This window comes from Heterodontus francisci, chromosome 13 (assembly GCF_036365525.1).
Source record: "Heterodontus francisci isolate sHetFra1 chromosome 13, sHetFra1.hap1, whole genome shotgun sequence".
In the NCBI taxonomy this organism is placed as follows: Eukaryota; Metazoa; Chordata; class Chondrichthyes; order Heterodontiformes; family Heterodontidae; genus Heterodontus; species Heterodontus francisci.
In genome coordinates, this window is record NC_090383.1 from 47580928 (window position 1) to 47602844 (window position 21917).

Genomic DNA, 21917 nt, shown 5'->3' on the forward strand with positions numbered 1-21917 from the left:
TGGGCGAGCGAGGCAGAGAGAGAGCGAGCGAGGCAGAGAGAGAGCGAGCGAGCGCGGCAGAGAGAGAGAGCGAGCGAGCGCGCAGAGAGAGAGAGCGAGCGAGCGCGGCAGAGAGAGAGAGCGAGCGAGCGCGGCAGAGAGAGAGAGCGAGCGAGCGCGGCAGAGAGAGAGAGCGAGCGAGCGCGGCAGAGAGAGAGAGCGAGCGAGCGCCGGCAGAGAGAGAGAGCGAGCGAGGCGGCAGAGAGAGAGAGCGAGGAGCGCGGCAGAGAGAGAGAGCGAGCGTAGAGCGCGGCAGAGAGAGAGAGCGAGCGAGCGAGGCAGAGAGAGCGAGCGAGCGAGGCAGAGAGAGCGAGCGAGCGAGGCAGAGAGAGCGAGCGAGCGAGGCAGAGAGAGCGCGCGAGCGAGGCAGAGAGAAGCGCAGCGAGCGAGGCAGAGAGAGCGCGCGAGCGAGCAGAGAGAGCGCGCGAGCGAGCAGAGAGAGCGCGCGAGCGAGGCAAGAGAGAGAGAGCGCGAGCGAGCAGAGAGAGAGAGCGCGAGCGAGGCAGAGAGAGAGAGCGCGAGCGAGGCAGAGAGAGAGAGCGCGAGCGAGGCAGAGAGAGAGAGCGCGAGCGAGGCAGAGAGAGAGAGCGCGAGCGAGGCAGAGAGAGAGAGCGCGAGCGAGGCAGAGAGAGAGAGCGCGAGCGGGCAGAGAGAGAGAGCGCGAGCGAGGCAGAGAGAGAGAGCGCGAGCGAGGCAGAGAGAGAGAGCGCGAGCGAGGCAGAGAGAGAGAGCGCGAGCGAGGCAGAGAGATGAGCGCGAGCGAGGCAGAGAGAGATGAGCGCGAGCGAGGCAGAGAGAGAGAAAGAAAAGAAAAGAAAGAAAGGAGAGGGTGGGAGGGAAGGAAAGAAACAGAGAGAGAGAAAAGAAAGAGAGGGTGGGAGGGAGGGAAGAAGACAGAGAGACAGTCAGACAGACAGACAGACCTGTTCGTGTCTAATAAATTCCATTGATGAATGTTAAATACCTAGTAGTTGAAGGTACTAGGGTAAACAGGTGCTGGGTGTTGATTAGTCAATTGTACTCCGCTGTTTTTAAAAGAGACAGCCAGCACTGGCTGTGTGTTTGGAGTGGGTAAGTGAGCTCTGTGGCAAGCAAAAACAAACAAACAAACAGTCTCCACCACAGCATCGTAGTCTCAGTGTCTTCTTCACAAACAGGCTTGGTAGTTTCTTTTACAATCGAATACAAACGCAGGAAGTTATGCTGAACCTTTATAAAGCTCTGGTTAGGCCTCAATTGGAATACTGCATCCAGTTCTGGTCTCCACACTTTAGGAAGGATGTGAGGGTCCTTGAGAGGGCGCAGAGGAGATTTGCCAGAATGGTTCCAGGACGGCAGAGTTTAGTTACACGGTTAGATTGGAAAAGCTGGGTTTGTTCTCCTTAGAACAAAAGGAGATTGAGGGGGGATTTAATACAAGTGTACAACATTATGACAGTCTGAGATAAGTTAGACAAGGAAAAGCTGTTCCCATTAGCAAATGGTACAAGAACTAAGGGATACAGAATGTAAGTCTTGGGCAAAAGATACAGGGGGAATATGAGGAAGCACTTTTTTTTTTTCCTACGCAGGCAGGTGGTAATGACTTGGAACTCGCTGCCCACAAGGGTGGTGGAAGTGGAGACGATCAATGACTTCAAGGGTAAATTAGATGGCCACCCGAGAGGAATTAGATTTGCAGGGGTATAGGGATCAAGCTAGAGAGTGGGACCGACAGCATAGCTCTGTGGAGAGCTGGCATGGACTCGATGGGCTGAATGGTTGCCACTGTGCTGTAAATCACTATGACTCTATAAGCACTCCTACATTAGGAGCAATTTGAATTATTGTTGAGAAAAGTAATGTTAGATCTTGCCTCATGAATTACTGCAGAACAACTGACCACCATAATGCATATGACAAAATGTTTCCAATTACCTGTAACTTGTTTATCTGGAAGTGAAGGAATTGGAATGGCAGAACCAAACTTGATGAGTAGACGCTCATATAACCAGTCAAATGCTTGTATCTGTGAGTTGACTGATCGGTTAGTATTCTGTACACAAGACACACAAATCAGCAAGTTCAAACCAGATTTCGCATGTATTACAAAAAAAACTGCACACAAACTAGACAAGTTAACATCTTCATTTGTATGAAGCCCCAGAAAAGTTTGGTTCTAAAACTTTCAGTAATTATGATCCAAGAAATCAGGAAAGTAAAGAGTAATATGCTATGAACAGACATTTCTTTTAATTACTTGGCACGAGATCTGCACTCCCCTACTTCCTGTAAGAATTCCATTCCATTCTTCGTCTCATCTGTTCTGATGACATAACCTTCCATACCAGAACTTCCAATGTCTTCCTTTTCCTCAAGGAAGGATCCTCCCTCCCCCCCGCCACCTTGGTTGACAGGGTTCTCGACTGGGTCTGTTCCTTTCCTACACATCTGCTCTTAGCTCTTCCTCCAACCTCCCCCCCACCCCCAAGAACCATGGTAGGGACTACTTGTCCTCACCTTCCACAACAAAAGCCTCCGTATTCATAGGATGATCCTCTGCCAATTCCGCCACCTCCAATGTGACATCGACACCAAACACATCTTTTCCTCCCCTCCCCTTTCAGCATTCCAAAGGGACTATTCCCTCCACTCCTCAATCACCCCAATACCCTGTCCCCTTCCCATGGCACCTTTCCATACAAGCATAGTAGATGCAACACTTGCCCTTTTACCTCCTCTCTCCTCACCGTCCAAGGCCCCAAACATTCCTTCTGGTGAAACAATGATTAACATGTATTTTCAATTTAGTACACTGTATTTGTTGCTCATAAAATGGTCTGCTCTACGTTGGGGAGACCAAACGCAGCTTAGGTGACCACTTGCAGAACACCTTCATTCTCTCTGCAAGTTGTAACACCAAATTCTGGTCGCCTGTCAGTTTAATTCTCCACCTTGCTCTCACACTGACCTCTCTGTCCTGCAACGTTCCAATGAAGCTCAAGTCAAGTTTGTGGAATAGCACTGCACATTTCCATTAGGCACTTTACAACATTCCAGATGTAGTGTGTGTGAGAGAGAGAGAGAGGCGAGGATGAGAGAGAGAGAGAGAGAGAGGGGAGAGGGCGAGGAGAGAGAGAGAGAGAGAGAGAGAGAGGCGAGGAGAGAGAGAGAGAGAGAGAGAGAGAGGGAGGGGCGAGCAGAGAGAGAGAGAGAGGGGCGAGCAGAGAGAGAGAGAGAGAGAGAGGGGCGAGGAGAGAGAGAGAGAGAGGGGCGAGGAGAGAGAGAGAGAGAGGGGCGAGGAGAGAGAGAGAGAGAGAGAGAGGGCGAGCAGAGAGAGAGAGAGAGAGGAAGCGAGCAGAGAGAGAGAGAGAGAGAGAGGGGCGAGCAGAGAGAGAGAGAGAGAGAGAGGGGCGAGGAGAGAGAGAGAGAGAGAGAGAGAGAGGCGAGGAGAGAGAGAGAGAGAGAGAGAGGAGAGAGGCGAGGAGAGAGAGAGAGAGAGAGAGAGAGAGAGAGGCGAGGAGAGAGAGAGAGAGAGAGAGAGAGAGAGAGGCGAGGAGAGAGAGAGAGAGGGGCGAGGAGAGAGAGAGAGAGAGAGAGAGAGAGGCGAGGAGAGAGAGAGAGAGAGAGAGAGAGGGGCGAGGAGAGAGAGAGAGGAGACAGAGGAGTGAGAGAGAGAAGCGCGCGTGGGGGAGGGAAAGAGAGAGAGAGAGAGAGAGAGAGAGAGAGAGAGAGAGAGAGAGAGAGAGAGAGAGAGAGAGAGAGAGAGTGCGAGAGCGGGGGTGGGCCAGAGAGCAAGCGAGAGAGAAAGAGAGGGTGCGGTGGCCAGAGAGTGAGAGAGAGAGGGCAGGGGGGCAAGAGATCTTAAATTACCCAGAAATCGATTGGAAATCGGAATAACATTAGTGTAAAGGGTAAGTTGGGGGTGAAATTTCTCAAATATGTTCAAGAAACTGTGACCAGTATGTTCTCGGTCCAACTAGGAAGGAGGCATTGCTGGATCTAGTGTTACGGAATAGTCAGAGTCATAGAGAGATACAGCACTGAAACAGGCCCTTCGGCCCACCAAGTCTGTGCCGACCAACAACCACCCATTTATACTAATCCTACATTCATTCCATATTCCCTACCACATCCCCACCATTCTCCTACCACCTACCTACCTAAGCGGCAATTTACAATGGCCAATGTACCTATCAACCTGCAAGTCTTTGGTTGTGGGAGGAAACTGGAGCACCCGGCAGAAACCCACGGAATGCGGTGGGCCAAGTAGGACAAGTGTTGTGGGGGAACATTTGGGTAAAAGCAATCATCGTATCATTAGGTTTATCTTAGTAATGGGGAAGAGCAAGGAACAATCTGAAGTATACCTTCAAAATTCAAAGGGATCTAGCCAGGGTAAAATGGAACCAAAGACTGACAGGAATACGGTACGCAAAGACAGTGATCTTTAAGAGGGGGATTTCTCAGGTACAGGCTCGGTACATTCCAACAAGGGCCAAAGTTAGGGGAACCAAAAGCAGGGTAGGTCAGGTAAATTCTTCAAGTGACAACCAGGTCAAATTGAGAGGGGAGGTGAAGAGGAAAGTAAGACCGGCAAAAGGAGAATGAGAATAGATCGGCAGTTAGCATAAAACTGAACCAAAGAATCTTCTACCGCACGTAAATAGTAAGCCAGTAGTAAGAAGCAGGGTGGGTTGTGTTGGGACAGAGGGTGATATATGCTGAGAGGCACAGGACAAGGCCATAATACTTAAATGAGTACTTTGTATTGGAAGAGGATGCTGACATAATAATAAAATCGGTAGAAGCGGAAGCGGTAGAGGTAAAGGATGGGGTGAACGCTGATCGGTAGGTTGTACTGGAAAGGCTGGCTATGCTTGTCGCCTGGTCCAGATGGCTTGTATCCCAGGTTGCTAAAGGAATCTTCCAATCGTCCCTAGATACAGGGGTGGTGCCAGAGGACTGGAGACTGGCAAATCTGACACCTTTATTCAAGGAAGGGTGTAAGGACATTCCTAGTAACTACAGGCCAATCAGTTTAACATTAGTAGTGGGTAAGATTTTAGCAACAATAACCAGAGGGAAACAAAAACAGGCACTTGGAGCGGTCTGAATTAATTAAGAGCCAGTATAGAACTGTAAAAGGCAAATTGTGCTTGACTAATCTAATTGAATTTTTTGATGAAGTAACAGAGGAGGTTGAAGAAGGGAAAACAATGCATATTGTCTATATGGATTTTAAGAAAGCATTTGAAAAAGCACCACATAAAAGGCTGGTTAACAAAACTGAGGCTCATGGAACAGGAGGGTTGGTGTCAGCTTGGATTTAAAAAAATTGGCTTAAGGACAGAAAAACAGTGAGTCGTGGTAAATGGTTGTTTTTAGACTGGAGGATTGTTCAGAGGTTCAGTGCTGATGGTTCAAGGACTAGGGGACATAGATTTAAGGTTCTGGGCAAGAGATGCAGGTGTGATATGATGAAGAACTTTATTTTATGCAGCATGTGGTAATGACCTAGAATTCGGTGCCTACAAGGGTGGTGGACAAGAATGACTTCAAAAGGAAATTGGATGAGCACCTGATGGAAATAAACGCAAGGGCTATGAGGATAGAGCAGGCAAATGGAACTGACTGGATTACTCTGCAGTAAGCGGGTATGGACCCGATGGACCAAATGGCCTCCTTCTGTGCTGTAATGACTCTATGACTCTAAAGATTTTCCTAAATGCTACATTTGGTTTATTAGTGACTATTTTATATTTTTTGAGCTCTAGTTTTGGACTTCCCACAAGTTCGATAGGATCAACACCTTCCATATGTTCACCCTATCCAATCCATTAATAATTTTAAGACCACTATTAGGTCACCTCTTGGTCTTCTCTTTTCTAGAGAAAAGACCCCACCTGTTTTAGTCTATTCTGCGGGTTATAACTGCTCAGTTCTGGTATGATCCTTGTAAATCTTTTTTGCACCTTAAGTATCTTGATATCCATCTTACAATACGGAGACCATAACTGTACACAATATTTTCAAATTTACTGGCAATAGAAACAAATATAGTAAGCTTGAGGAATAGTAGTAAGCCTGAAGATTTGGAGAGTTTTAACACCAACAAAGCATGACCAAATAATTGATCTAGGGGAGGAAAATAGAATGAGTGTAAACTAGCAAGAATGTAGATAGATTGTAAAAGCATCCACAAGTATGTAAAAAGGAAGAGAGTAGTGAAAGTAAGTGTGGATCTCCTAGAGGCCAAGACAGGAGAAATTATAATGGGGATTAAGGAAATGGCAGAGGTTAAGCAAATATTGTGTGTCTGTCTTCACAGTAGAAGACACAAAAAACATATCAGAAACATAGGGAACCTAGGATCTATGAAAGCAAGGAACTTAAACTAATTAATATTATTAAAGAAAAGGTCCTAGATAAATTAACAGGACTGAAAGCTGAGAGATACTCTGGACCTGATGGGCTACATCCTAGAGTTCTAAAAGGTAGCTGCAGAGAATGCGAATGTGTTGGTTTTTATCTTCCAAAATTCCCCAGACTCCAGAACAGTCCTAGTGGATTGGAAGGTAGCAAGTATAACACCGCTATTCAAGAAAGAAGGGAAAGAGAAAATGGGGACTTACAGGCTAGTTAGCCTAACGTCAGTCATCAGGAAATATTGGAATCCATTAAGGAAATGGTAACTGGGCACTTAGAAAATCAGAATATGATTACACAGAATCAACATTATTTTATGAAAGGGAAATCATGTTTGACTAATCTACTAGTTTTTTTTTTGAAGGTGCATTAGCAAGGTAGATAAAAGGGAAGCAGTGTATGTAATATATTGGGATTTTCAGAAGGCATTCAACAGGAAAGGGCTCAATGAGTTGAGGGCAATATATTGATTTGAATTGAGGATTGGTAAAAGGACAGAAAGCAGAGAGTAGGAATAAACAAGTAATTTTCAGATAGTAGGCTGTGGTGCTGCAAGGATCCAGCAGGGCCTCAGATGAGGGAACCAAGTGTAATATATCCCAAGTTTGCTGATGATACAAAGCTAGGTGGGAAAGTAAGCTGTGAAGAGGACACAAAGAGCCTGCAAAAGGGATATACAATAGGTTAACTGAGTGGGCAAAAAGGTAGCAGGGTGAAGTATAATGTGGGGAAATGCAAGGTTACTCAAATCACAGAATTGTTACAGCACTGAAGGCGGCCATTCGGCCCATCGTGTCTGCACTGGCTGTCCTCATAAGCATTTCACCTACTGCCACTCCCCCACCTTCTCCCCGTAACCCTGTACATTCTTACTTTTCATATAACTGTCTAATTCCCTTTTGAATGCCTCGTTTGAACCTGCCTCCACCACATTCTCAGGCAGTGCATTCCAGACCTTAAACACGTGTTGCATGAAAAAGTTTTTTCTCATGTCACTTATGCTTCTTAAACTCACTTTGGTAGGAAGAATAGAAAAATAGAATGTTTTAAATGGTGAAAAACTACTAAATGTTGGTGTGCAGAAGGATCTAGGTGTCAAAAAACAGAAAGTTAAAATGCAAGTACAGCATGCAATTAGGAAGGCAAATGTTACGTTGGTCTTTATTGGAAGGGGGCTTGTGTATAATAGTAAGTCTTGCTGCAATTGTACAGGACTTTGGTGAGACAACACCTGCAGTGCTGTGCACAGTTCTGGTCTCCTTACCCAAGGAAGGACATGCTTGCCTGAAAGAGGATGCAACAAAAGTTCACTCGAATTATTCCTGATGAGAGGTGTCATATGAGGAGAGATTAAGTAGAATGGGTCTATACTCTCTTGAATTTAGAAGAATAAAGGAGACCTCATTGAAACATTATATCCTGCGAACACTTAACAGGGTAGATGCTGGGAACCCAGGCTGCAGAATCCAGAAGTAGGGGGAACTGCACCAGGAAAGGGCAGTCATTTCAGACTGAGATGAGAGATTTCTGCATTCAGGCTTGTGAATCTTTGGAATTCTCTACCCCAGAGGGCTGTGAATGCTCAGTTGTTGAGTATTTTCAAGGCTGAGATTGACAGATTTTTGGGCTTTAAGGGAATCAAGTGATTGGGCGGGAAAGTGGAGTTGAGGTTGAAGAACAGCCATGATATTGAATGACACAGTAGGCTTGAGGGGACGTATGGCCCACACCTGCTCCAATTTCTTATGTTTCAAGGGCTAAATTTTCTACTTGAAATAACAGGCCAGAACCACAACTGCAGTCATCAGAATCTTTGAAAATGCAAATAAAAGACTAACACTATTAAGATGTGTTTAAATTTTGATGGCAACTTTCAAGCACCCAGCAGTCATCCTATCCTGTTAGGGGGTGTTCCATATAACAAACCTCCAGTACAAATGACTGTTAATGCAAGAATAAACAAACTAGCTTCCAATTTGTTTGCCGTGTAGGATACCCTTGGATCTGTTGAATTTTAGTTCAATATTCCAACTCCATATAAAACAGAGACAAGGCAGGAGTGGGACTAGGTGAGTTTCCCTTGCAGAGAGCCAGCACAGACACGAAGGACTGAAGGTTTGTTTTTTTCATTCTTTCATAGGATGCAAGAGTCACTGGCAAGACCAGCATTTATTGCCCACCCCTAATTGCCTTTGAGAAGGTGGTGGTGAGCCACATTCTAGAACCACTACAGTCAATTTGGTGTAGGTACACCCACAGTACTGTTGGGAAAGGAGTTACAGGTTTTTGACCCAGTGACAGTGAAGGAATGGCAGTATAGTTCTAAGTCAGGATGATGTGCAACTTGGAGGGGAATGTGCAGGTGGTGGTGTTCCCAAGTGTCTGCTGCCCTTGTTCTTCTAGCAGTACAGGTCACCAGTCTGGAAGGTACTTTCGAAGGAGGCTTGGCGAGTTGCTGCAGTACATCATGTAGATGGTACACACTGCTGTCACTGTGCTCTGTGGTGGAGGAAGTGAATGTTTAAGGTGGTGGATGGGATGCCGATCAAGCGCCTCATGGATGCCCAGTTTTGAGCTGCTAGATCTGTTCTGAATCTATTCCATTTAGCATGGTGGTAGTGCCACACAACACAATGAACAGTATCCTCAGTGTGAAGTCGGGACTTCGTCTTCACAAGGACTATGCAGTGGTAACTCCTATATGGACAGATGGATCTGTGATAGGTAGATTGGGGAGGGCAAGGTCAAGCACAATTTTCCCTCTTTTAGGTTCCCTCACCATCTGCCGCAGTTCCAGTCTGGCAGATATGTCCTTCAGTACTAGTTCAGTTCTGAAGGGTCACTGACCTGAAAAGGTAACTCTGCTTCTCTCTCCACAGATGCTGCCAGACCTGCTGAGTATTTCCAGCATTTCCTATTTTTATGTCCTTCAGTACTAGGCCAGCTTGTTACATAGTGGTGCTACTGAGCCACTCTTGACGATGAACATTGAAGTCCCCTACCCAGAGCACATTCTGTGCCCTTTCTACCCTCAGTGCTTCTTCCAAGTGGTGTTCAACATGGAGAAGTACTGATTCATCAGCTGAGGGAGGACAGTAGGTGGTAATCAGCAGAGGATTTCCTTGCCCATATGCGACCTGATGCCATGAGACTTCATGGGTCCGGAGTCAATGTTGAGGGCTCCTGATTGGTCCTCCCTCCTGACTATACACAACTGTGCTGCCACCTCTGGTGGCTCTGTCCTGCCAGTGGGACAGAACATAACCAGGGATGCTGATGGATGAGTGTTGGACAGTGGCTGCAAGGTATCATTTGGAGAGTACGACTGTCAGGCTGTTATTTGACTAGTCTGTGGGGCAGCTGTCCCAATTTTGGCACAAAGTATCCTGATCCTAGTCAGGATGACTTTGCAAAGTCGACTGGGCAGGGTGTGCAGTTGCCATTTCCGGTGCGTAGGTCGGTGCCGGGTAGTCCATCCAGTTTTATTCTTTTTCAAATGTTCTGTAATAGTTTGGTACAACTGAGTGGCTTGTTAGGCCATGTCAGAAGGCAGTTAAGAATCAACAACATTATTGTGGGCACATGTAGGCCAGACCGTCAAGGACAGCAGATTTCCTTCCCTGAAGTTAACACTTCAGGTCAATGATCTTTCATCAGAACTGGGTAACAGCTTCTGAAGATAGGTCATTGGCCCAAAACATTAACTTTTTTTCTCTCTTCACAAAACACTGCTGACCTGCTGAGTATTTCTAGTACTTTCTATTTTTATTGCAGGTCACAAATTTCTCAGTCCAATGTAGCTGTGTCCAAGTGGCCAGAAAGCTGCCTTGATCTGACTCTTGCTTGCATTCTATTTTGCATAATAATACTGTCGGCCTCATCTACTTAAATTCCTGGGTCTTGAGAATTAGAAGTACTCTTGAATGGTGTGAAAAGAGGCTGCTCGGCCACAGATTTAGTTATTTAGACCAATCAGGATGCACCTTACATCAGCCCTCCAAGCCCAGGAAGTATAAAGAAAGTGGTGAAGTTTACACTCTGTCATTCACAAAGGGCCCTTCTCCCAGATACTGGACAAGGAGGCTGCATTGGTGTCAAATGCATCAACAAGTGTATCCATGGCAGAGACAGCATCAAATGGCAACCAAGTATACAGCGGCAGTAGGTTTCACTGAACTTGACCTGATAGGTGTGCTTATTCAATTTTAATGAAATGGGAAGGGCTTTGATTTCCTGTCTATGGTGGAGAGGTTGGAATGTTCAACAAGGGCAATTAGGGATGGGCAATAAATGCTGGCCAAGCCAGCAACGCCCACATCCCATGAATGAATTTTTAAAAATGGGATTGAGATTTATACAATAAGTGGGGGAGGTGGTGTTCAGATTTTGTAAGAGATGGCTTGAACATTTAGTGTATTGGTGTACATACCACACATACTGAGGCTTGAACTTTCAGTGCATAGAGGGCTTGGATTAGTAATGAACAGGGGGCTGTACTTTGCAAATGTTCAATAAATTTGTAAATGTTTTATTAAAGAAAGCAATTGTGTTAGATATAGTGTGTAATCATGATCCTGCTTACCCCAAAGCAGTTAATCATGTAGAATGGATATCACTGGACTAATGCATGCCCTAGACACAGTTGTCTAGTAAATTCTTTCCACAAGTCTTGGAAAGCACAGTTATTACCAGGAACCAAAACGCAATTGCTGAAACCGTCCAGCTGCACGATAATGATTTGTTTCAATGCCTCAAAATATAGCAGCATTGTGATTTCCCACAAGATTGTAAGTAAAATAAATACATATCTCAAGCACTACCTTTTGTGAATTACACACTATTTTTGAAAACTTACGTTGGGTGTCACTTGATATTCGATGTAACTCTTTAATCCATATAGCTTGGATCCCTTTTTTGGGTCAGCCACCACACAACTCAATGAAGAAGTAGGATATTCCCAAACGGGACCAATTTCACCCTTCTAGAATATGAAAACATTTGGATTTATATTGTTATACTATAATCAACTCTTGATTTGGACTAAAGACAATGCAGTGAATTTTAACCCCCACCCACCCCCCACAACCCCACACCAAAATGGGTGGGTTGGGGTTGGGTGACATTAATTTTTTTAAATCTTAAACCTGGCCCCAACCTACTTTCAACCCATCCCCCATTGCCCCGTTTAATGGAGCCAGGAGAAGGAGAGGGCAATCAACCTGTTCCCAGGAGGCAGGTGGATATTTTAAGTAGGTTAAACCTGAGGCGGTCAACCTCATTGAAATGCTTTGTAACACTGCTTTGTGGGCTCTTAGGAGCAGGAGTGCTTCTCCCTGGACCCTCAGAGCTTACCTTCCTCCCTTGGGTCCGACCTTTGCGTCCCCCCCCACCCCCCGCCCCCCACACCCGATACAAAGACACCCCCAGGATTGGGGATTGGATCTCCACCCCCAGTAGCAGCTGCAGGCTCCCTATCTGTGGCTGCAGTTGACTTCTGGGCAGGGTTCCTGTCAAAGAAAAAGGTTGCACACTGTGAAGTTTGTTTCCCCACATGCTGTGGAATTCTAAGACTTTCACCTAAAACTCCTTCCCCCCCACCTCCAGCTCCACTAGTACACAACCCACCTGTTGATAATGGGAACAATGACAACTGGAAAATTTTGTCAAGAGTCGCTAATACTGTCCATGTGCTTTGAAAGTTCTATTGATGTAGTACTGGGCCAGATTTTGCTGTCAAGATAACAGTGAGAGTAATGGCACTCGCCATTGCTTATGCATAAAGTGTAGGGGAGAAATTAGGAAAGCAAAAAGGGAATGAAAAAATACTGGTAAGTAAAATCAAGGAAAACGCAAAGTTTTTTATAAATACATAAAGAGCAACAGGATAACTAAGGAAAGAGAAGGGACTATTCGAGCCTGATCCGCCATTCAATACGACCATGGCTGATCTCATCTCGGCCTCAACTCCTTTCCTGCCCACTCTCCATAACCCTTCAACCCATTACTAATTATAATCATATTAGGGACCATAAGGGTGTGAAGGTGGAGGACCTGGGTATGGTTCTTCATGAATATTTTGTGCCTATTTTCACAAGAGAGGGACGATGCGGACATTGCAATCAGGGAGGAGGAGTATGAAATATTAGATGAAATTAACAGTGAGAGAGAAAGTATTAAGGGGTTTAACATCTTTGAAAGTGGATAAATCCCCAGGCCCAGATGAAATGCATCCTAGGCTGTTAAGGGAAGCAAGAGAAGAAATAGCAGAGGCTCTAACCATCATTTTCTTTGGCTACAGGTGTGCCTTGTAGATAGTAGACAGGCTTTGGGAAGTCAAGAGGTGAATTACTCGCCGCAGGATTCCTAGCCTCAGATCTGCTCTTGTAGCCACGGTATTTATATGGCTACTCCAGTTCAATTTCGGTCAATGGTAACCCCAAGGATATTGAAAGTGGAGGATTCAGCGATCGTAATGCCAGTGAATGTCAAGGGGAGATGGTTAGATTCTCTCTTGTTGGAGATGATCATCGCCTGCATTATATTCTGCATCCCATAAGGAGAAAATAACCCATACTTCATAAGCAGGGAGAAGTGACTCCAATCCACTCCCACACTGACCTCGCTGTGCTCTGCTTCCTTCACTGTTCTAATGAAGCTCAATGGAAGCTCGAGGAACAGCACCTCACCTTTTGATTAGGCACTTTACAGCCTTCCGGATCCAACGTCGAGTCAATTATAACCTCTGCTCTGATCTTTCAACAGCAACTATTGGTAATAATTCTGCTTTCGTTATTTTCAGCTTCTCGAGATCGATCTTTTATTTCCTTTGTCCTATCACCATTCCCTTTTGCCTTGTACCATCTTTCCTCTTAACATTTAATCTCTTCCCCCCCCCCCCCCCCAATCAAAGACCTTCCCTTTTATTTAATCCTCCCCCGCCTCTACACTTCCTTAAGGCCTGTTACATCTCAAACTTTTTCCAGTTCTGATGAAAGGCCATCAACAGAAACGTTAACTGTTTCTCTCTCTCTCTCTCTCCACAGATGCTGCCTGGCCTGCTGAACATTTCTAGCATTTCCTGATCTAATTTCAGATTTCCAGCAGCCGCAGTATTTTGCTCTGGTCCCAAACTATTCAATCTTTAGTCAAATAGTCTTTTGGTAGTACAGAACTTGAGTATTGCGGAAAACAGAGGCATTTTGTAGATGCTTTTCGTCTTGCACTCATCAGGACAACTCGCAAGAATGTAAGGGAAAGCAACAAATTTATACTGTATGAGAAAAGAGTGCTGATTGGTTGGCAAGTGGACTCTGGTAGAGGCACTCCCATGGAGAATGCACCAGTTTATGGAGACTGACAGTTAACTGCCAAGTTTTGTTTGAAACGTAAACTGGTCAGCTTGACTCAGATTGGTCAAGGCATTGTTCTGTGGAATGAACCAGTGAGTGGCTGTCACTAATTCTGTTTGGCTGAAACAGGCGCAATGCGTGTACATGTTCTTTCTGTCTGCAAAGATGATATATGTAGCTTTCAGTACGTGCAAGCGAGAGAGCGAGCGACAGAGAGCGGCTTCGAGGGGAAACTGTAGGTGGTGGTGTTTCGATGCGGCTACTACCCTTATACTTCTCGATGGTCGAGGTCACAGGTTTGAAAAGTACGGTCAAAAGGAGGCTTGGCGAGTTGCTGCAGTGCATCTTGTAGATGGTACAAATTGCTGGTGGTGGACAGAGTGAATGTTTAAGGTATGGAGGGAAGTGAGATACTCACCGCAGAATTCCCAGCCTCTGGTCAATAGTGACCCCACTGCCCACTGTCCCCCCACAATGTTGATGGTGGAGGATTCAGCAAATGTTGAATGCCGTTGAAAGTCAAGGGGTGATGGTCACTTCCTGGCACTTTTGTGGTGTGAATGTTACTTATCATTCATCAGCCCAAGCCCAAAGGTTGTCCAGGTTTTGCTGCATGCAGACATGGACTGCTTCACTATCTGAGGAGTCGCAAATAGTACTAAACACTATGCAATCAGTGAGCATCCCCACTCTGACCTTATGATGAAGGGAAGGTCATTCACAAAGCAGCTGAAGATGGTTGGGCCTAGGACACTACCTTGAAGAACTTCAGCAGCGATGTCCTCTGGCTGAGATGATTAGCCTCTAACAACCAGAACCATTTTCCTTTGTGCTAGGTATGACTACAATCAGTGGAGAGTTTTGCTCCCCCACCACCCCCCAACCCGATTCCCATAGACTTGAATACTTGAATTTTGCTAGGGTCCCTTGATGCCACACACAGTCAAATGCTGCCTTAAATGTCAAAGTCAGCCACTCTCACCTCACTTCTGGAATTCAGCGGTTTTGTCCATGTTTGGACCAAGGCTGTAATGAGGTCTGGAGCCGAGTGGCCCTGGAGGGACCCAAACTGAGCATCGGCGAGCAGGATGTTGCTGAGTAAGTCCCACCTGACAGCACTGTCAACGACACTTTCTATCACTTTCCTAATTGAGAGACTATTGGGGCGGTAATTGGCTGGAGTGGATTTGTCCTGTTACTTGTGGACAGGACATACCTGAGCAATTTTCCACATTGTCGGATAGATGCCAGTGTCATAGCTGTACTGGAACAGCTTGGCTGGGGGTGGGACAAGTCTTCAGTACTAAAGCCAGGATGTTGTCATGGCCCAAGGCCTTTGCCGTATCCAGTGCCTTCAGCAGTTTCTTATCATCGGGTGAATCGAATTGTCAGAAGACTGGCATCTGCGATGCTGGGGAGCTGAGGAGGAGGCAGAGATGGACTTCTGGCTGAAGATGGTTGCAAATGTTTCAGCCTTACTTAGTAGGTGCTAGTAAAGCATAGGCTACCAAAATTTAGCTTCATGTGAAAGAAAAAAAGATTTTGTGTTTATAGGACACATTTTAAAACCTCAGAATGCCCCAAAGCGCATTATATCCATTGTTACACTGAAGGAAAGGCAGCAGCCAATTTGCACAAAACTAGGCTCACAAACAACAATGTGAAATTCACCAAATATTCTTTTTCCCACGGCACCTATCCATGCAAGCTCAAGAGATGCGACACCTGCCCTTTTACCTCCTCCCTTCCCACCATCCAGGGCCCCAAACATTCCTTCCAGGTGAAACAGCGATTTACTTGTACATCTTTCAATTTAGTTACTATGTTCACTGCTCTACACTAGGAGACTAAATACAGACTCTGTGACCGCTTTGCAGAACACTTCCATTCAGTCTGCAAGCGGACCCAGAGCTTCCCGTCGCTTGTCATTTTAATTCTTCATCTTGCTCCCACTCTGACCTTTCTGTTCTTGGCCTGCTGCAGTGTTCCAATGAAGCTCAACACGAGCTCAAGGAACAGCAACTCATCTTTCGACTAGGCACTTTACAGCCCTCTGAACTCAAAGAATTAAATAGTTTTAGATTACAACCTCTGCCCCCCGCCTTTTCATCCCACCGGTTCGTTCCCCGCATCCCCCCACACATTGTTTCTTTCTTAATCCCTTTACTTTGTATTCGGACGGCTGCTGGACTGCCATATACACCTCATTCAGACCCACCTTTTGTTTCTTTACTTGACTTTGTACCATGAAACCTTTTATTATTTATTGTCTCCTGCCCTTCACCCGATCATAGACCTTTCCCTTTTGTTGTTCTTTATCCCCTTTCACTTGCTCAAAGCCTATTACATTCCTAACCTATGGCCATTCTGACGGAAAGTCACTGACCTGAAACGTTAACTCTGCTTTTAGTTGCTTGGCAATACTGAACTTGAATATTGCTGAAAAGATAGACATGCTGTCAAAGCTTTTCGTCTTGCACTCCTCAGGACAGATGCAAGATGCCAAATTTCAAAGGGAGCATCAATTTATACTGCATGAAAAAGGGTGCTGATTGTTTGGCAAGTCGATTCTAATTAGTCAAGGCGTAGCCATGGAAAATGCATCAGGGAACTATTGTCCCCCACACTTAGTTTAATTCAAAAAGGCGCAATGCCTGGACATGTACAAACTCGGGTTTTCTCTCCACAAATACTGCCTGACCCGCTGGAGTATTTCCAGCATATTCTGTTTTTGTTTCATATTTCCAGTGCAATATTTTGCTTTTGAAATAATTTGTTTTTGTGATATCGATTGTGAGATTAAATATCGACCAGAATACCAGGTAGAACTCCCCTACTCTTCAAAATATGGGATCTTTTACATCCACCTGAAAAAACAGACAGAGCCTCAGTTTAGTCTCTCATCCAAAACATGGCACCAGCATTTCCTCAGTACTGCAGTGTCAGCCTATATTTTTGTGCTCAGGTCTCTGGAGTTACCTTCGGAGTCAGGTGAGAGTGCTACCAACTGAGACACACTGACATCTTGCCTTAGACACATCAGAGCAGCAAAATGGTTCAATGTATACCAAAAAACAAACCTTCTCCTTACAGCTTTAGTTTCTTTAATTCCTTTCTTAGCACCAGCAAGTTGACCATCATTTACATTTTATCAACATGCAAAATATATGCTTCAATTATTTTAACTATTTTTAGCCTATTGAACAAGATGTCTTTACGTTGTCCCAAGGAAGAATTTTCCTCCCAGTTACCAGTGTAACTTACATGGATTATAATCTTCTCAGTAGTTTTTAATGGTTGCTTTGAAAGTAGGTAGACTTCAGGCCCATGTTTGGAAAAGGTTGGAAATCTATATTAAAAAAAAGAATGGGTGAGTATGCAGATACAAGGCCTCCTAGTTAATCAGTATCAACAAAACTAATATGTAGTTTTGCACAGTTTCTCTATCAATTTTTGAACACATAACATCTACAAGATAAGGAGCAATGAGACTAATCACTTCATTCTAGTTTGTTAGAAATATCTGTAATATGTTAATCTTAAAAAGGAGTGTCATCAGCATGAAACTGAATTATTTGAAAAAAAGGAAAGGATTCCTCCTGACCAACATTCTTTCCTCAATCAATATTTTATCTAGTCATTCATTCAACTGTAGTTTATGTAACCTTGATAGGCAGGAAAATACAACAGTTAATTCATGCACAACTGCGGCACAGTGGTTAGCACCGCAGCCTCACAGCTCCAGCGACCCGGGTTCAATTCTGGGTACTGCCTGTGTGGAGTTTGCAAGTTCTCCCTGTGTCTGCGTGGGTTTCCTCCGGGTGCTCAGGTTTCCTCCCACATGCCAAAAGACTTGCAGGTTGATAGGTAAATTGGCCATTATAAATTGCCCCTAGTATAGGTAGGTGGTAGGGAAATATAGGGACAGGTGGGGATGTGGTAGGAATATGGAATTAGTGTAGTATTAGTATAAATGGGTGGTTAATGGTCGGCACAGACTCAGTGGGCCGAAAGGCCTGTTTCAGTGCTGTATCTCTAAACTAAACTAAACTGTGACTACACTTCAAAAACATTCTATTGGTTGTAGTGTGCTTTGGGACATCCTGGGCACATGGGAAAATGCTATAGAAAACAAGAACTTACATTTATTTCATTATCACTTTAATATTTAAAGCTGATGTAACTGAAGAAACTCACTCATTAGAGTTACTGATACAGTGAGTTGAAAAGGATAATTGCTGAGGCACCCAGGTTACACAATGTCTCATACGTACATAAGAATTAGGAGCAGTAGGCCATTCGGCCCCTTGAGCCTGCTCCGCCATTTGATAAGATCATGGCTGATCTGAATGTGGCCTCAACTCCACTTACCTGTCTCTCCCCCCCCACCCCACCCCCTCCAATGAACACCCTTGTGCATCAAGAATTGATCTAACTCAGCCTTGAACATATTCAATGACCCAGCCTCCACTGCTCTCTGGGGAAGAGAATTCCATAGACTAACGACCCTCAGAAAAAATTTCTCCTTAACTTAGTCTTAAATGGAAGACCCCTTATTTTTAAACTATTTCCCCTAGTTCTAGTCTCAACCACAAGTGGAAACATCCTTCCAGCATCCACCCTGTCAACTCCCCTCAGGATTTTACATCACCTCTCATTCTTCTAAACTCCAATGGATATAAGCCCAACCTTTCCTCTTAAGATAACCCCTTCATCCCAGGAATCAGTTGAACGAACCTTCTCTGAGCTGCTTCTAATGCAATTTGATCATTTCTTGGGCAAGGAGACCAAAACTGTACGCAGTACTCCAGATGCAGGCTCACTAAAGCCTTGTACAGTTGTAACAAAACTTCCCTACTTTTATATTCTATTCCCCAGCAATAAACAACATTCCATTTGCCTTTCTAATCACTTGCTGTACCTGAATTCTAACTCTTTGTGCTTCATGTACCAGGACGCCCAGATCCCTCTAACGCAGAGTTCTGCAGTCTCTGTCCATTTAAGTAATATTCGGCTCTTCTATTCTGCCTGCCAATGTGAACAAGCTCACATTTTCCCACATTATACTCCATCTGCCAAATTTCTGCCCATTCACTTAATTTATCTGCATTCCTTTGTAGACTCTATGACCTCTTGACAACTTACTTTCCTACCTATCTTTGTGTCAACAGCAAAGTTAGCTACCATACATTCGGTCTCTTCGTCCAAGTCACTGATGCAGATTGTAAATAGTTGAGGCTGCAACACTGATCCATGTGGCACTCCACGAGTCACATCCTGCCAACCCAAAATTGACTCCTTTATTCCCTACTCTCTGCTTGCTGTTAGCTAACCAATCCTCCAACCATGCTAATATGTTTGTCCCTACATCATGAACTCTTATTTTGAGTAATAACCTTTGATGCGACACCTTATCAAATGCCTTCTGGACATCCAAGTACACCACATCTACAGGTTCCCCTTCACCCACGTTGTTCGTTACTTCCTCAAAGAACTCTAATAAATTAGTCAAACATTATTGCCCTTTCACAAAACCATGTCCACTCTGACTGATCACATTACGATTTTCTAGATGTCCTGTTATAACCTTCTTAATAATGGATTCGAACATTTTCCCCCACGACAGATGTTAGGCTAACTGGCCTATAGTTTCCTGCTTTCTCCCCCCCTCCTTTCTTGAATGGAGGTGTTACATTAGCTATTTTCCAATCCGTTAAGACCTTTCCCAAATCTAGGGAATTTTGGAAGACCACAACTAATGCATCTACTAACTCTGCAGCCACTTCTTTTAGGACCCTAGGATGCAGGCCATTAGGTCCTGGGAACATGTCACCCTTTAGCTCGAATAGTTTTCTCAGTACCTTTCCCTGGTGATAATGATTGTTATAAGTTCTTCCTTCCCTTTTACCTCTCATTTTTCAAGTATCTTTGGGATTTTTTTGTGTCTTCTACAGTGCAGACTGACACAAAATACCTGTTCAATGCTTCCACAATTTCCTGGTTACCCACAATTGTTTGCCCAGACTCATTTGCTAGAGAACCAATGCTCACTTGAGTGATTCTTTTCCTTTTTAAATACTTGTAGAAATTATCTGTTTTTATATTTCTAGCGAGCTTTCTCTCAGTCTAATTTCTCCCTTCTTATTTTTGTCATTCTTTGCTGCTTTTTAAAATGTGTCCAATCTTCTGATCTACCACTAATCTTCGCAGAATTGTACACTGTTTCTCTCTATTTGATACTATCTTTAACTTCTTTAGTTAGCAAAAAATGGTGCATCCTTCTCCTGGAGTCTGTCTTTCTCAATGGAATATATCTTTGCTGAGAATTATGAAATATTTCCTTAAAAAGTCTGCTACTTTGTCCTATCCTTTTAACCAAATTTCTCAGTTCAACTCTGTCTTCATGCCCTTGTAATTGCCTTTAAGTTTAAAACACTAGTCTTAAGCCCACATTTCTCACCCTCAAACTGAATGTGAAATTCTATTATGTTATGATCACTGTTGCCTAGAGACTCCTTTATTATGAGGTCATGAATTAATCCTGTCTCATTGCACATTACCAGGTCTAGAAAAGCCTGCTCCTTGGTTGGCACTAGAACATATTGCTCTAAGAAACTGTCCTGAATACAGTCAATGAACTCATCTTCCAGGCTATCTTTGCCAATCTGATTTGTCCAATCTATATGTAGATTAAAATCACCCATGATTATTGAAGTACCTTTCTTACGAGTCCCCATTATTTCTTCCTGTATACTCTGTCCTACAGTGTAACTACTGTTAGGGGACCTATAAACTACATCCACAAATGACTTATTTCCTTTGCCATTTCTCCTATCCAAACTGGTTCTACACCTTGATCATTTTCAACTAAGGTCATCTCTCATTAATGTACTAATGTCACCCTTAATTAACAGAGCTACCTCACCAACCTTGAACTATTGATATTAATTCTGTTCAGTTCAAAATCTTCTAAAGTTTAATTTAAAATTTTATCAAAGCAAAAGCTTAAAATGTTATCTTCAAGAGACAAACAGAATAAGGATGTGAAACATCAATTTTCAAAACTGTTCGATTATTTAAAAGGATTCCAAGAATGAAAGCTTTTCTTTAAAATACTTAAATTATTAGAAATGTGGACATGGGCACCCTACAATGAAGCAGCATACAGACACTGTGTACAGAGATACACTAGATATTTAAAAGTGCATACCCTCTTAATAAAGCACTTGACAATTTGTTTTTGTTTTTTGCACACATGTTAAAATGAATATTTACGATTTTTAAAGAAAAACAAACCTTCACTTACTACAATTAGAGGCTGCAAAGCAGTTTGTAACTTTACAATGTCATATACAATGGAGTCTGAAAATATAAGTGAAAATCTTATCTGGACGGCGCTTTCTCAATAACTGAGCAATGTATTCGATGGCATAAAATCTATTTTGGTAAGAATCAAAATTTGCCAATGAAAGTGAAGTAAATCTGGTGTAACAATGTTGCAGATTACCCCTAATTAACTCACTATGCTCTTTAGATATTGGTCACAGAACTTGGACATAAATGTAGGCAGCATGATCAAGAAGTTTGCAGACAACACAAAGCTTGGCTGTGTGGCAGATAGCGAGGATAGCTTTAGGTTGCAGAAAGATATTGATGAACTGGTCAGGTAGGCAGGCAAAAAAGCGGCAAACGGAACTTAACCCGGAGAAGTGTGAGGTGATACATTTGGGGAGGTCAAATAAGGCAAAATAATACATAATTAATAGGAAAATACAGAGGTGCAGAGGAAGTGACCTTGGAATGAATGTCCTCAGATCCCTGAGGTAGCAGGACAGGTCGATAAGGTGGTGAAGAAGGCACATGGAATCCTTTCCTTTATTAGCCGAGGTATAGAATACAAGAGCAGGGAGGTTATTCTGGAACTGTAGAAATCACTGGTTAGGCCACAACTTGAGTACTGTGTGCAGTTCTGGTCACCTCATTACAGAAAGGATGTAATTGCACGAGAGAGGGTACAGAGATTTATGAGAATGTTGCCAGGAAAGTGCAGCCATGAGGAAAGATTGGATAGGCTGGGGTTGTTCTCCTTGGAGGGGAGATCTGATTGAAATGTACAAAATT

General features: G+C 44.0%; 1 protein-coding gene across 3 annotated transcripts in view; it reads right to left on the bottom strand.

The window, feature by feature from the left end:
• snx9b (sorting nexin 9b) overlaps window positions 1-21917 on the bottom strand; it is a 307428-nt gene that overhangs the window by 186392 nt on the left and 99119 nt on the right. For all 3 annotated transcript variants that reach the window (XM_068044778.1, XM_068044777.1, XM_068044776.1), the window contains exons 7-9: window positions 17061-17145; window positions 11303-11428; window positions 1957-2074 (exon numbers count right to left, since the gene is read on the bottom strand). In XM_068044778.1, coding sequence (XP_067900879.1) covers window positions 1957-2074; window positions 11303-11428; window positions 17061-17145 — 329 coding nt within the window. The remainder of the gene's footprint in view (window positions 1-1956; window positions 2075-11302; window positions 11429-17060; window positions 17146-21917) is intronic.